Genomic DNA, 14,429 nt, shown 5'->3' with positions numbered 1-14,429 from the left:
CTCTACGCACGCATATTACAATTTTAAATTATACCGAACTGATTCTACTGTTTTTTGGCGCAGTACAGAGATTGAGTTTAATGTTCATTGTATATCATGGAATCCCGCAAAGTAACGTCTTCTTCTAAACCAATGAAATCCTAAGTTTTAGTGCTCCGTCGTGTAAAATTCAAATAGATATGAATTTGTTCAGTATTCAAAACTACGTCAGCGGCAACAGAAATATGCATGGCGGTAGGAGGTAGATCCCCCGACGAACTCTGTCACTAATTCGCATATTCAAATATTATGCATTTTTTTTAATTAATAAATCAATATAATCCGACAATACACACATGCCATCTAGCCCAAAGTATTCGTAGCTTGTGTTATGGGTACTAAGATTACTGATGAATACTTTTATAAATAATGTACATAAATACATATAACATACAGATACACACCCAGACACTGAAAAATATTCATGTTCATCACAAAAACATTTCCAATTGTGGGAATCGAACCCGCAGCCTCTTCGCGAACTCAGGAAGCGGGGGTCGCTGCCCACTGTGCCAATCGGCCGTCAGTTTTAGTTATGTAGAAATAATGTCTTTTTACTAACAAAAAGATATGAGCCTTAATGCCTGAAATAAAGATTATTATTACTGTAAGTAAAAGCTCTACTACACTAAAATCGCAATCAATCGCTAACTTGTCTACGATCCAAAATAATTATATTTTCTATTCACTCATTTGGATACATCTGTACCATCCAAACCACATAAGTGTTTGATGTCAGCTTGATTAAACAAAGTCTGTGCAAATAACCCGCGATACATGGCGATGTATCGCGGGTTGGGTTATGAGTCAATAATTTTTAAAAATAAAAAACATTATAAAGTACCCTTTATACGACGCAATATAATCATAAATATGTTTACATAAATATGATTTATATAAACATATTATACCTGCTATTATAAATATAATAATAACTATTTCATATAATATTAAAATAAGTAGGTAGTTATTGGGTTTTCTGCCAAGAAAATTGCATTCTTTTTAAACTCAACTAAAATATCGCTGTATTGATTCAATCCTAACTAGTGGTGGTAGCTATGTCTATGATGGTAGCGGGCTGACTTTTTTATTAAATTAAGATTTAGCACAGTCTTAATTTATCAGCCTTATATTCATTTGACAGAGCTGATTGGTGCCGTGGGCAGCGATCCAAGACTGGGATCGATTCCTACAACGTGAAAATTTTTCTGTGATGAACATGAATGTTTTTCTGTGTCTGGGTGTTTATCAAAAAAATATTCATCATTTATCTTAGTACCCATAACACAAGCTACGCTTACTTTGGGGCTAGATGGCGATGTGTATTGTCGTAGTATATTTATTTATTATTTGATTTTTTTAGAATAAGTTACAATTTTTGAGTTAACACAGCCTCTACGATTTTATAAATCCATAGAGCTGTTCTTCCTATTATTATTATCAAACTAAACCTGTTATGTATATGTTATTTCAAGTAGGCCCAGGTTATAAGCACTTTTGAAACGTCAAGTCAGTCTGTTTGTAGTGGCTCTACCACCGGTTCGGAAAACAGATTCCACCGTGAGAGAAGGCAAGCAGATTTCGCTTTTTCAACATAATTTTACAGTTTACAGTTTACAGTTTTTCGTCAAATTTGAGTGAGTTACAGATTCTGGATTTAGTTGATCCCCTGTAAACATCATCATCTTATAAACTTTCCACTGGGTAGGTACATGCCTCCTCTCAACCAACTCGTATTATAGCAGCGTTGTAGGTCTTAACTCTTAATCCGACTCTCCTATGAAAAAACAAGCTCTTGCCAAACTGTGGGACTTTATAAAAGTATTTCAGTGATTATTATGTTGAGAACATTGTAGTGATAATTACCGGCGACGAAAGCTTACCTTAAATTCAAGTTCAATTCTTTGTTTGCGTGATTGTAGTTTAACAAACTTGATCTTACATGTTCCGAGCCACAACCTGCCATTCTATGGCATGCAAATTTGAATAACACCTTAACAATATTTCTTTTTATCTATTTTACAGTGCATTTTATAGCAATAATCAGCGTATGTCAGATAAATAAGGTATCATCATATCAACCCATTACCGGCCCACTACAGGACACGGGTCTCCCCCCACGATGAGAAGGGGTTAAGGCCGTAGTCCACCACGCTGGCCTAGTGCGGATTGGTGGACTGATCTAAACCTAGATCCACAATAATTTAAATGACACTGAATAAAACTGTCGAAGCATAATCCATACGGTAATTTTTAACTTAAATTTAGGCAGAGGTACGTAAATTAAATTTATGTTGCATTTCGTTTATATAAAGTAAGGTTTATTTTGGTCAATACTAATTCATTACTCCGCCTACTATCTTTTTTTTTGTGTTTTTTTCATGACACTGGGATGGATCCTGCCAATATTTTAGCCCGGGTTAGAAAACTTTTTAATTAATTTTATATTTATTTAAATTAAATGATTTTTATAAAGGAATAATACTCAGCAAACTTATAACTACACACATAATTCATCTGTATTCCGCTGATCTTTTACTATTCAGGCTGTTAAGCTTTGGAATGCCTTGACTGTTCAAATCCGTGAGACAGTCAATTAGCATTTTAAACTTGTTTCAGATGATATTTTATGGTCCGAATCTTCGGAAGTCAGGAATGCCCATTCTCTTCTGTTTTGTTTGGGAATTGCTAATATTGGACTTATTTATGTATAACACATAAATAAGTCCAATGTTATGTCTGGGTGTTTATCTGTATATAATAAGTATTCGTGAATATTATTCATAAAAATATTCGCCAGATATCTAAGCACCTATAGCACAAACAACGATTACTTTGGGTCTAGATGGCGATACACACGTATTGTCGTAGTATATTTATTATATCTATCCAATGAAATTTTCTGTACATAAAATGTGGTGTACAATAAAATTGGTATACATTTATTCATTCAATTTATGACTTAAACCGGGAATCCTTAGTTGAACATGCTAACTGGACTAATATTTTTGTAATGTAGGTACATCTGTAACTGACTTAGTATACGTTTTGGCTAGCTGTAAGTATACTAAGGATATTCATAAATAAATAAATAAACTGCTAGACAGTTACTTAATCAGCATTTAGCATTTATTAAATAAAAACGTCCTTTAACCACATAACACAATATGTTTAGGACAGAGGTATAACATTACTGCAACAGATGTCTACGATGCGACGTTAAAATACAAAATTCATTACTTAGTATTACATGGAAGACGGATAGCAGGGTTATGTAAAAAATTGATACATCACACCCAATTGCGTATAATAGAAACCTGTGATATATCACCCTAGACATTTTTCATGTGAGATAAATGTAAATGGGCGTACTCATGTTATGAAATAACGAGTATATTCTCAATTTCAGTAGATCTTCACTAATATTATAAATGCGAAAGTGTATATGTTTTTGGTTGTTTGTTTGTCCTTCAGTGATTATCATTTTGATAATATCTTATAAAGAACCCGACGCTTTTTTAAAATGAAATATTTTTTTTTCTATTCACACTGTTATTAATTTATATATATTGAAATTTTTAACACTATTCTGAATTTAAATTTAATAAAATTTATTTTCTATTTTTTAGTTCGGTTTTCTATAAAAAGTGTGTAGTTAGTTGAAAGAAAAGAGAGTAACATAGGCTTTTTATCCCAAAGAAACAAACGGATTTTTAAAAACACCATAAAAACGCGAACCAACAACGAAGGCAACAGTAAACATTTGACGACCGACTGGCGCAGTGGGCAGCGACCCTGCTTTTTGAGTCAAGACTGTGGGTTCGATTCCCACATCTGGAAAATGTTTGTGTGATGATCATGAATGTTTTTAATGTCTGGGTGTTTGTCTGTATATAATAAGTATTCGTGTATATTATTCATAAAAATATTTGCCAGATATGTAAGCACCCATAACACAAACTACGCTTACTTTGGGACAAGATGGCGATACACACGTATTGTCGTAGTATATTTATTGAAATAGAATGAGTGCTACGATCAGTTTGTAAAGTGGGTAAATAATAACAATCTTAACAATTATAACTTGATTGAGATATTTCATTTAATTCACCAGAATATCACCAGGGCAGACCATAGAAAATTCAGAAATTATATTCCCAAATTACCTCTGCCCGGAAAAGGTCTTAGGCTCAGAGAGGGGTATAACGGTAAACCGAACCGATGTTGACATCGGTTCGGGAACCCTATGGACTGCATTACTATATAATTATATTGAAATTGTATAGATAACTATTAAAAGAATACGTATGTTCATCATATTTAAAAATATAACTAACCTGTTCTTTGTTATCGGTGACAAAGATAGGTACATTATAGGGCTGTCAAACTTGGAATCAACGTTTTTAAAATAACCCTACAACTCATGGCCAAATATTTGAATACTTTTCCTCCATTATATATTCTTTATCTTTATAGGCCTATCATATATGTATAAGAAGCGCAAATACATATTTTTTTCATTATTGTGAGGTGGACGTAATAAATACAATATCATTAACTTAAAACTAAAGCACACCAAACTACAACCTACAAGGCTTCCAAACGCGCCCTGGTGTAAGCGGGAGTGTGCACAGGGTTTTTGACAAGGGAAGGCATAAAGAAGGCATAAAATTGATAAATCCTCCATATATTAAAGTTTAATTTTTAAAGAAACTGTTGTGCATGTATGGATTGCAAGCCAATGATTGTTAGAAAAAGCCCACAACAAACATAGCCAATTATCAACAATAACAATGAATCTAAAAATAATGTTTTCTCATTAATATAGTTCACGAAAATCATTTATTGAGTATGTAAGTAATAATTAACCAAGACTACGACTTTTTTATTTTAGGTTCTGTTATAAACATAAAATCATAAATCGATATGAAGCGTAAATGCCACAAAATTGTACTCTCTTACTCTATGTGTATCTCTGTAACTATTTTTTTCTTTTGTGTGGAATAAAAGTGTATTTATTTAGTCATTCAAACATAAAAGCTGACAACCCTAACCGGGCACCATTCACTTCATTGAAGTAAGGAGTTAATTATTTGCTCTATGACATGGACTAATGTATTTACACTGTTTTCTATGTTTGCTTATACCTTTTTTGGTGGGGTCGCACCCAATTCGATAAACTCACTATCTGCTACACCTTTGTATTTTGTTAACTCTGAGCTCATTTGAGAATTGCATTCAAGAACGTCATCATGAGAACTTGCATGGGATTTTTTAGAAGTGTTTTATTGCAATCATGTTTAAATCCAGTGTTTTCACTCTACTGATGTATTTTACCGTTTCTATATTGGCTTTGAAAAATGTTGAAGGGTGAGTTCAGCATTCAATAAACGTACCGTTTTCTAAGAAATATATTAAAATTTCTTGTCTCCCTAGCATTTGTAATGACCCATTCTCTGATGGATTGTTTTAAGTTTTTTCAGTATCATCACGTTTCTGTTATTTCTTTTGTCACGTGTCATTTGTTATTGTCCGGTGTTAGGATATTGTCAATGTCCATCTCTGTGCCTTATCAAGGCGTCGGTCTAAGTTATTACGTCAATTCACATTGGATTGAGGTGGTCATATAAGAGCTTTAGCTCTAATTATCTTTCTTCTAGAATAATCAGTGCTGGCCTGCGCTCAGAAGTGGGACGTTAATAGATGAATGAATGAATGAATGAATACACTTTTATTGTACACCAAAGAAAAAATGCAGTTACAGAGATATAAATACATATCAAGAGAGTACAATTTGGTAGATTTAGGACAACGATGGTTATGATGCTTCTAGAGCCATTTAAACAAAAACCGCATTTAACTTAATAATTTGGTTCTATTAGATATTGACCCAAGATACCACCGCTACTTAGTTTACATCTTACTTATCGAGAGTGCGTCCAAAACTGACAGCATAATAATGTCTTTCAGCCACCTGTTTTGATATGTAATTTTTACAGGTCTCGCCCGGTTCTAGAAAAGACAGTGGAAACGTTATTCGCTGATAGATCTGAAGTTATACACCCCGCAACGTGCAAAATAATCACATCATCTCCACGGCAATCAAAAATGTGCAAAAGGGAGCCCGGCTTACCAAACATACTACTTACTGCAAAGAAACAAGCAATAACCGCTTGCGAGGAAACCTTTCAATACGATAGGTGGAACTGTTCTCTCGTTTTCAACAGGAAAGCTAAAAGGAGTATCTTCAAAAAACTTTACAGGGAAACAGCGTTTATACATGCTCTTGTAGCGGCTTCCATAACCCACGCAGTCGCAAGAGGCTGTGCTTCGGGCGAGCTATCCAGATGTTCTTGTTTAGGCAGCTTCAAAAACGCCTCTAATGTGCAGATGAGAGGAGGCTGCGGAGATGATTTCAAGTTCGGAAAAAGATTCACAAAGAACTTTCTGGAATGGAAAACAGCGGGGAACGATCAAATCGCGGATGTGCTAAAACAAGATGTTAGCATTGGTATAGATTCGATTGGGGAACAATTAAAAGAGGTTTGCAAGTGTCACGGGTTTTCCGGTTCGTGTACGACGAAAACTTGCTGGAAAAGACTAGGACCTTTTAATTCAGCGATGGGTTTGCTTAAGAAGCATTACCACCACTCTGTTAAGAGAAAGCTGGTTAATTATACTTCGAAAAGGGCTGTCACACCTAAGCTGAGAAGGAAATTGAAGAAGGATCAGAAGAATTTGGTTTATTTGCAGAAGACGCCAAACTTGTGTGGCAGTACCAAGGGAAGGATTTGTAAGGACAGACATAACTGTGCAACTTTGTGCTGCGGCCGCGGATTTGTGGTAGGCCAGAAGTCAGTGACTTATAGGTGTAGATGCAAAATGGTGGATTGCTGTTTTGTTAAGTGTGACACTTGTGTCGAAGACGTGGACTTCTATACCTGTAAATAAAACAAGATTGCGATTTTCACTGTAAATATTCAAATGTTTGGCTAACCTATCTAAATTATAAAATAGAACTAAATTCTTTTGTAAACTGTGATAAATGAGGGTACAATCTGGGGTAGTCAAAATAATTAACCTAACCTTTCTACTTTTTGAACGAATACTTTTTGTACTTATTATGTAAGATATTTCCTATAATATATTGTGAAAAATGTACTTATACTATCCACGCTTTAAATTATAAATACGAAAGTGTGCTTGTGTATTAATTTGTTACCAAAGTTCAAATCAACGCCTGCAACGATCTTGGGGAAATTTCGCACCTATGTTGCTTACGTTTATTAAATAAATAAATATACTAGTAGGTACAATACACACATCGCCATCTATCCCTAAGTAAGCGTAACTTGTGTTATGGCTACTTAGATGATTGATTAATACTTTAACGAATAATATGCATAAATACTTAAGTATACATATAAACACCCAGACACTGAAAGAATTTCATGTTCAACGGCCACCCACGGCCTTGTACTCGTAAAGCAGGGTCGCTGCCCACTGCGCCAATCGGCCGACTAATCACTATAATTGATTACTTGCTGGATACGAACCAACTTGGAACCGTTCTTTCAGGATGTAAAAATTTACTTTGTTACTTAAGAATTCTTACGGGTTTACGGGCTTGTTCTGATCCCGGAAAAATAAAACGTTCTCGCGTGATTTAAAAAAAAACCCAAACAAACGTAGACGAAGTCGTATCCAACAGACAGCAGTTATTTACCTAAGTATTGTTTTGGCCGATTCTAAAGAATAACTCAATTGACAAGTCCAAAAATAGTGCTGTTCTTGACCACAAATGGCACAATGATAGGATATTACAATTTTGAGTCGTCAAATTAGGTTAAATTTAGAGATTTGTGCACAACAGAATTGGTACCAACGTCTACTAAATTTATAGCAGAATTTCAATACATTTAGTCTTCAACCTTTATTACTCCCGATATGCTTTAAGAGGAAAGCGTCATCTATTGGAAGAAACTGGTTTAATGAATGTCAAATTATAGTGGTAGAATATGTAACGAGGGTGACTTAAAGTGCTCATTAATTCAAATACACACTGCTAGATGGCGTTGATTTCAAAGGTTCAAGTGTAACTGAGAAACTGCATCCACTATAATTTCAAAAGCATTAATTTAATATGTTACAGTCGTATAAAAACCGTGTTTTAATATAAAAATTATTTTCAAAAAGTGACATCTGTTGCTCTGATTTTACTGGTATAGTTTCCATCTACTGGTGCTTCTAATTTTTAACACGTCAGCGACGATGCACATAGAAGTCCCTAGTTCAACGACGTTTCACTAGATGGATCTGTTTAATTAGGTTTCTAGAGAGCATACTAGATGTCACTGTCATTTAATTTCGTATTTTTAAGGCTATGAAAAATCTCCGATTGTTTTTTTTTTTATTAAAGTATTTAGAAAACATCGCAGTCAATACCCATTATCATTATGTCCGGATTCCTGGTACTCAGTCAAGATTAATGCGATTCTCACATTTTGCAGCGAATTAAGATGCACGCGAGATACGATCGATTTTGTGCACGCTGATCGCGAAATATTATATGCGTGGAAAACATTAACACGAAACAAATTACGTACCTACATACTGTCTTCCGTTAAGTATTCTCATCATACCACCTTTTTTTATTTTGTTACATTGACCACAGGGCAAATTGAGCGGTTTTCGACTACTTAAAGGTGCTAAGCTTGTCTACATAGTATAAGTACGTTTTTGTAACAAAAAAAAATAACGATTATTAGGTTCTTTTAGGGTTGATTTTACGTAAACACTAGTTTTTTGTTATAAGTACGACAACATTTTCATTAAATTCACATTGTTTTAATTAAACCGATATTAAACCAGTTTTAAGCGCTATATTAATTTTCACACCCCTATTTGTTACTTTTCAACTGCATATTGACGAAAAAAGTTAATAAGAATAGATTATTTTCAAATATCTTTCGAATGTTTTTAAAAAGTAATTCGTTTGAGGATCTATTTCTTTGCAGTTACTTTAAGTAGATAGTGAACTATTTTCTTTATGATATGACTAATCATTTTATGAATTTTTGTTTAATTTTGGGTGTGTTGTGTGGACGATATCAGTATGATCATATCAACACATTAAGGGCCCACTACGACGGGCACGGGTCACCTCTCACAATAATGGGTTTAGGCCGTAGTTAGCCACGCTAGCCCAATGCGGATTGGTGGAGTTCACACACCTTTGAGAACATTATGGAGAACTCTCAGGCATGTAGGTTTCCTCACGATGTTTTCCTTCAACGTTAAAGCAAGTGATATTATAATTACATATTAAATCAACGTTGTTTGGCCCTATTTGTTACAGATTTAACTAAAAAATTATATATTTGAAGTTGGCATGGGCATGTCCTGTATGTAAGCATGTGTGGGCAGTTATACTTATCTTTGCCAGTAAAGCTTTAAAGTACCAAGCGATCTACGGGTTTACTCATTTTACTTATCAGTATAAAATGATGCATAAATATATTCATTTTTCCATAAATACGAATTCAAAATATTCTCAGTGTTCACGTATGACAACCCTATTGGAGATAAAAGACCGACACGCGCATAGCACCTACGCTACGCAACGCGTGCCTTATAAAGTGACAGTAGTTACTCGATTTCCATTTTGAGGCTGCATGTTAAGGCTGTATCTGATTTCTTTCATTAAAAAGTAGGGCAGTGGTTTAATCATAAACAATTAGCGTTTTGGTTTCACAGATAAGTCTCAGAGACAGTACATTATACATAATTGTACTCTAAAGCCTGTGCAGTATTATTTCCGTTTTCATAAAGACCTTGTGTACAAAATACTTGTACATTGTGCCTGTATTGGAATGAAACTTCCTGTTATAGTTAAACCTTTTCCTTTATTATTTTTGTATATCTGTCTCCAAATATGTAATTCAGCATTACCTTCCTGCATTAATAAGCGGTAATAATTACTAATAACTTAAAATGTAAGTTCAGTATCTAACCCCATAAACTAGCATTGGAATAGCGTGATAGTTCTAAGCTCTATATCTCTAATTGGACAATAATTAAGCTGAGATTGAGATGTTAAATTTAAGTACTAAAAAAACTTAAATGAAGTCAGACATACAACAGATCCGGGTATAAGAACACCAAAATAAAATAAAAATAACTAATACCTTAAATAGCACTTAACTATTCAGTAATAAATAGCGTTAGTGTATTACTAACTTAACATTATAAAGGTCCTAAACATCGGTCTACATTATAATTATAACGCCTATAATTGACCCATAAACAATTACGGCGGGCCACAAGATTGCGGTTTGTTTTCGATGCCAACTCACATAATTACGATAGCGTTATTAATCTACAGAAAAAAAAACAAGTTAAAAAACGGCAGCGTTGAGATTTATTTATTTATTGACCCCAGGCGGGAAATATTTACTACTAATGTAAAAACTCGAATACTGTTCACAATCGAGTTTTTCATTGCACTACAAGTTATCCCTTGACTGTAATCTACAGGTCTAAAATGGGAACGGGCTAACCTTTTGGCAGTATGGCAGTTATATTAAACTCATACCCCTAAAAGTTTTCTACGCGACATCGTACTGGAAAGTTCAATCGCTTACCAACGTATTTTTGTCGGTACCAGACTATAAAATTCAGAAATTATCAATTCCCAAATCGCCCCTGCCGGTAATCAAACCCTGGACCTCTCACTTAAAACCACAGCGCTCACCGTAACGCCAGAGAGTTCGTCATTTGATACTTATTATAACATTTTTATTACATCAGCTATTAATATCAAAAAGGGCTATCGTGTTTACCGGGGATTCTAGTCCTGGCACCTTGGCTAGAGAACTAGTTTGGCCATTCAAAGAGGCAATGCTGCCATTAACTTAGGTACTGCCTAAGCTAAAGACTTGTGAGGGACGTTTTATTTATTTTGATTCGTAGGTTATTTTTATTTATAACATAATATAGTTAGGAAATAGTTCATTTTTAATTTGCAAGATTTATTAGATATAGTTGAATTTTGGTATTTTATAGTTCCATTAGCTGTTGCCCGCGCCTATATCCGCACTTGGTAAAGGTTCTTTAAAAAATATCTGGGGAGTAGGAAGATACTTAGCATAAAGCTTGTTGAGCATTTTTAAGAGCTGTCTCTAGTGTAAAAAACTCTGTTTTGCGTTTTATAATCGAGTTTCCATGGTAGCTTTTAATGTAACTCAGCGGGACAATGCCAATAAAAATCATGTTAAGTCGACCAATTATAGACTATTAAACAAAGCTTTTATAGCTTAATGTAATACTTTACTATAGAAAAAAATGGTCAAGTCCGAACCTAATTTATTTTTTAATAGCAAATAGTAGTAGTATAGTAGTAGTATAATTTAAGGAACGATTTTCCAGATACAGATCTCAATCACAAAATGTGATGGTTATTTATTTTTAAGACAAATAACCCTTCCATATGTAGTTAGGTCGGGGATTTTTTTTATATTTATTTATTAGGTTCCCTTACAAACACTTTCACTAACACAATCGTTTTTTTTAATTTAAATGTAATTGTAGTGTTTTATAAATAGGTATAAATGAGAACAATGAAATACAAAATAATGAAGAGAAAAGTTTTACAAAGTATAATGGTATTTTTAAAGTATAAAAATTACAAGCTTAAGGTCATGTCAACAACATGACCTTAAGCCATGACAAATAAAAAATTAAGCATTCTGCCTAAGTTTTGTTTTAGTTCAGGCCTTATTTGCAAGAATGTATCGTTATCGTTACGTGTAAGAATGTATAAAAGTTATAAAATAGCATTTTATAGTTTTATGCGATTTTTGCTTTATCTAAATAAATAGTGAGTTAGTGTATACTAACTTTCTTTTTTTGACGGATGGGAAATCTTTTTTAAAGATACCCGATTCTCTGCGGGAGAATTTGGGTTATGTGGGATTTCTTCCCACTAAAACCCCCTCGGTAGGCAGCCTCAGTACATATTGGGAGGCTCCGGGATCAGGAAAATTTATGATGCCCAACTTCATGTAGGTACGTCGCTGTGAGGTAAGAAAGCACAGGTTGCTTTAGCATTTAGCTAGCGGCTGTCCTTCCAGGGTCGTAAGTAAAGGTGATGACGTGACTGCTAGTCCCCGTCGGACCGTTCACGACCCTGATGTCCCTTCGTCTGGGAATATTGAGCAGGTGAATGAGTGCGGTTAGCACCAGCTCTCGGGCGCTGTCTTCTCCGAGCGGGAATAGCTCGCTCTCGATCTCGCTCGGCAGCCTCCTTCTTGACTAGTTTGTTTTTTTGTTTTAAAAATATCTTTATTAATTAAATAATTGTATTACAGTTCATATCCTAGTGACTAGCCTAGGTTAAACAAATAAATAATATATTTCTTACAGTTTAGCAGGTTAAAACACCTTTTTAAAATTTAACAGCATATAAACTAAACATTTTTAAAAACAGCCACATAACAGATGATAATAACTTGTTTTACGTAGAACTTAGTACAGACAAACGTTTATTAAAAAAATTAAATGCATTTAAATGTTCATGTTATTAATCCTATATTTATAGTTTAAACGAGGGTAGAACTCGGAACTATGCGACACTTTTCACGTATTATTATTATCGTACAAAACATTCACTCAGTCGTCGAGGAAATAGTGTCTTGACTAGTGTATCTAATTTTAAGAAAAAGTAAGTCTTAAAAAAGTTTTTTTTTGTATCCAATATAAATTATAATGTGTAGGTAAAGAGGTTTTCTCAACGTTACGTGTATAACCCTAAAACCGATCAACTTGTTATTTATTAACACATCCCATTTTTATTAATTAGTAACTTTTTCTGTAGAGCCGTTGATAAATCTATGCTTTTCTATTTAATGTAAATTGATTTCTGGTATAAATGATGATTGATTTTTTATGAATGTATCATTTTAATTGCGTTTGGCATATTTTATTCACGTTCAAATATATCATTAGCAAAATGATATATGATTTAGTATGAGGTCACCAGTTGTCCCAATATACTCGGATTCTGATGATAAGCTTCAAACACTTCAATGCGTTGTTTATTGTATTAGAAGGTTTCTTTTCTTTCAAGGCAGGCAGGCCCCCGCTTGAAATCTCGCAGAAAATGCAGTTAAAATATGTACGGCAACTAAGATACATCTCGAATTTGTTTGATTGATTTTATTTATGAAATTTTATTGAGATTGAGTTATTGATCAGTATCGTCAGATCTTTATTGCTCTGTCTGTAAAATTGTAAATTATTATTAGACCTTAAATTAGGTGAAAATTAAATTAAAAGATTCATTACATCCACGCATTTATGCATGTATAAATAACGAAATAATGACCAAACTAAGTTGTGATAGTTTCAATAAATTACAAAGCTTGTGTCTCAAAGTATATACTCAATTTGAAGTTATTATTGGTATCGTACCGAAATAATCAAAAAGGCATTTGAACTATCTAAATACGAAATATCGAGCGGAAATCAAACGTCACTAGCAATTATTAATGTTGTCGTGAGCAGATGAGGCTGTCGATATGAAGACGTAATGTAGATACCTTTTTGTTTTGTCTGTCTGTCTGTTACTGCGCGAGCTTTTTTCGACAATTAATTAATTATGTTAAATTAATGCGGTGTTATGGTTTGATTCATTTCAAATTTGATTAGCTGATGATAGAAATTTATAAATCGGGCGAAGCGTTTATTTGTATAATTTTTGATATATCATATAACAACATGCATTGTACATGTCCCATCCATCGCATTCTTACTTCTTGGAAAGTACGAGAGCCCCCAAGAAGTTTGTTGAGGGCAAATTGGAGTGTGCCACGCCAAGGCCGTGGGTTCGATTCCCACAATTGGAAAATATTTGTGTGATGAACATGTATGTTTTTCAGAGTCTAGGCGTTTATATATATTATTATTTATTATATTTTATTTAATAAAAATTTATGTGAATTATATTCATTAAAATATCAGCACATCTAAGTAACTACGCATAACTGAAGCTATGCTTACTTTGGGGCAGATGGCGATGTATGTATTTTCGTAGTATATTTAGTTATTTAAGTATGTCGGAAGTTTGGGGTTAGAAGGACGCGTCTTCTGACCGCCTCCTAAACAGAAATATGCCCAAGAAAAGGTCAGCCTATGTCTGATAGTGAAAAGTAATATACTTTAAAACAGAGCAGTGAGGAGTGTCATATCTTTAATTTCTCTTACGAAAAAGGAGTCTTGCATTGGCGGAATTTGGACACTCTTATACATATTGTGAGAAATAATTATCATTATACATTCGTTTACTTAAAACTAAAGGTAAAAGAGTCTCATCCAGTATGTGAGACTAATAT

General features: G+C 33.9%; 1 protein-coding gene across 1 annotated transcript; it reads left to right on the top strand.

Annotated features, from left to right (window-relative positions):
- Window positions 1-5,335: 5,335 nt before the first annotated feature.
- On the top strand, window positions 5,336-6,990 carry LOC120637470 (protein Wnt-4). The gene is made up of 2 exons (XM_039909333.1): window positions 5,336-5,409; window positions 6,039-6,990. The coding sequence occupies exons 1-2, from the start codon at window positions 5,336-5,338 to the stop codon at window positions 6,988-6,990; spliced, it is 1,026 nt and encodes a 341-aa protein (XP_039765267.1).
- The last annotated feature ends 7,439 nt before the right edge of the window (window positions 6,991-14,429 follow it).

The sequence above is a fragment of the Pararge aegeria genome, chromosome 3, assembly GCF_905163445.1.
Source record: "Pararge aegeria chromosome 3, ilParAegt1.1, whole genome shotgun sequence".
Taxonomy (NCBI): Eukaryota; Metazoa; Arthropoda; class Insecta; order Lepidoptera; family Nymphalidae; genus Pararge; species Pararge aegeria.
This window is presented reverse-complemented; position numbering and strand designations above follow the sequence as displayed.

Bases quoted from the DNA above. Each gene is read 5' to 3' on its own strand.
- LOC120637470 (XM_039909333.1), top strand. From the start codon at position 5,336: ATGTTTAAATCCAGTGTTTTCACTCTACTGATGTATTTTACCGTTTCT. The intron at 5,410-6,038 runs GTGAGTTCAGCA...TAATTTTTACAG, and splicing joins GCTTTGAAAAATGTTGAAGG to GTCTCGCCCGGTTCTAGAAA.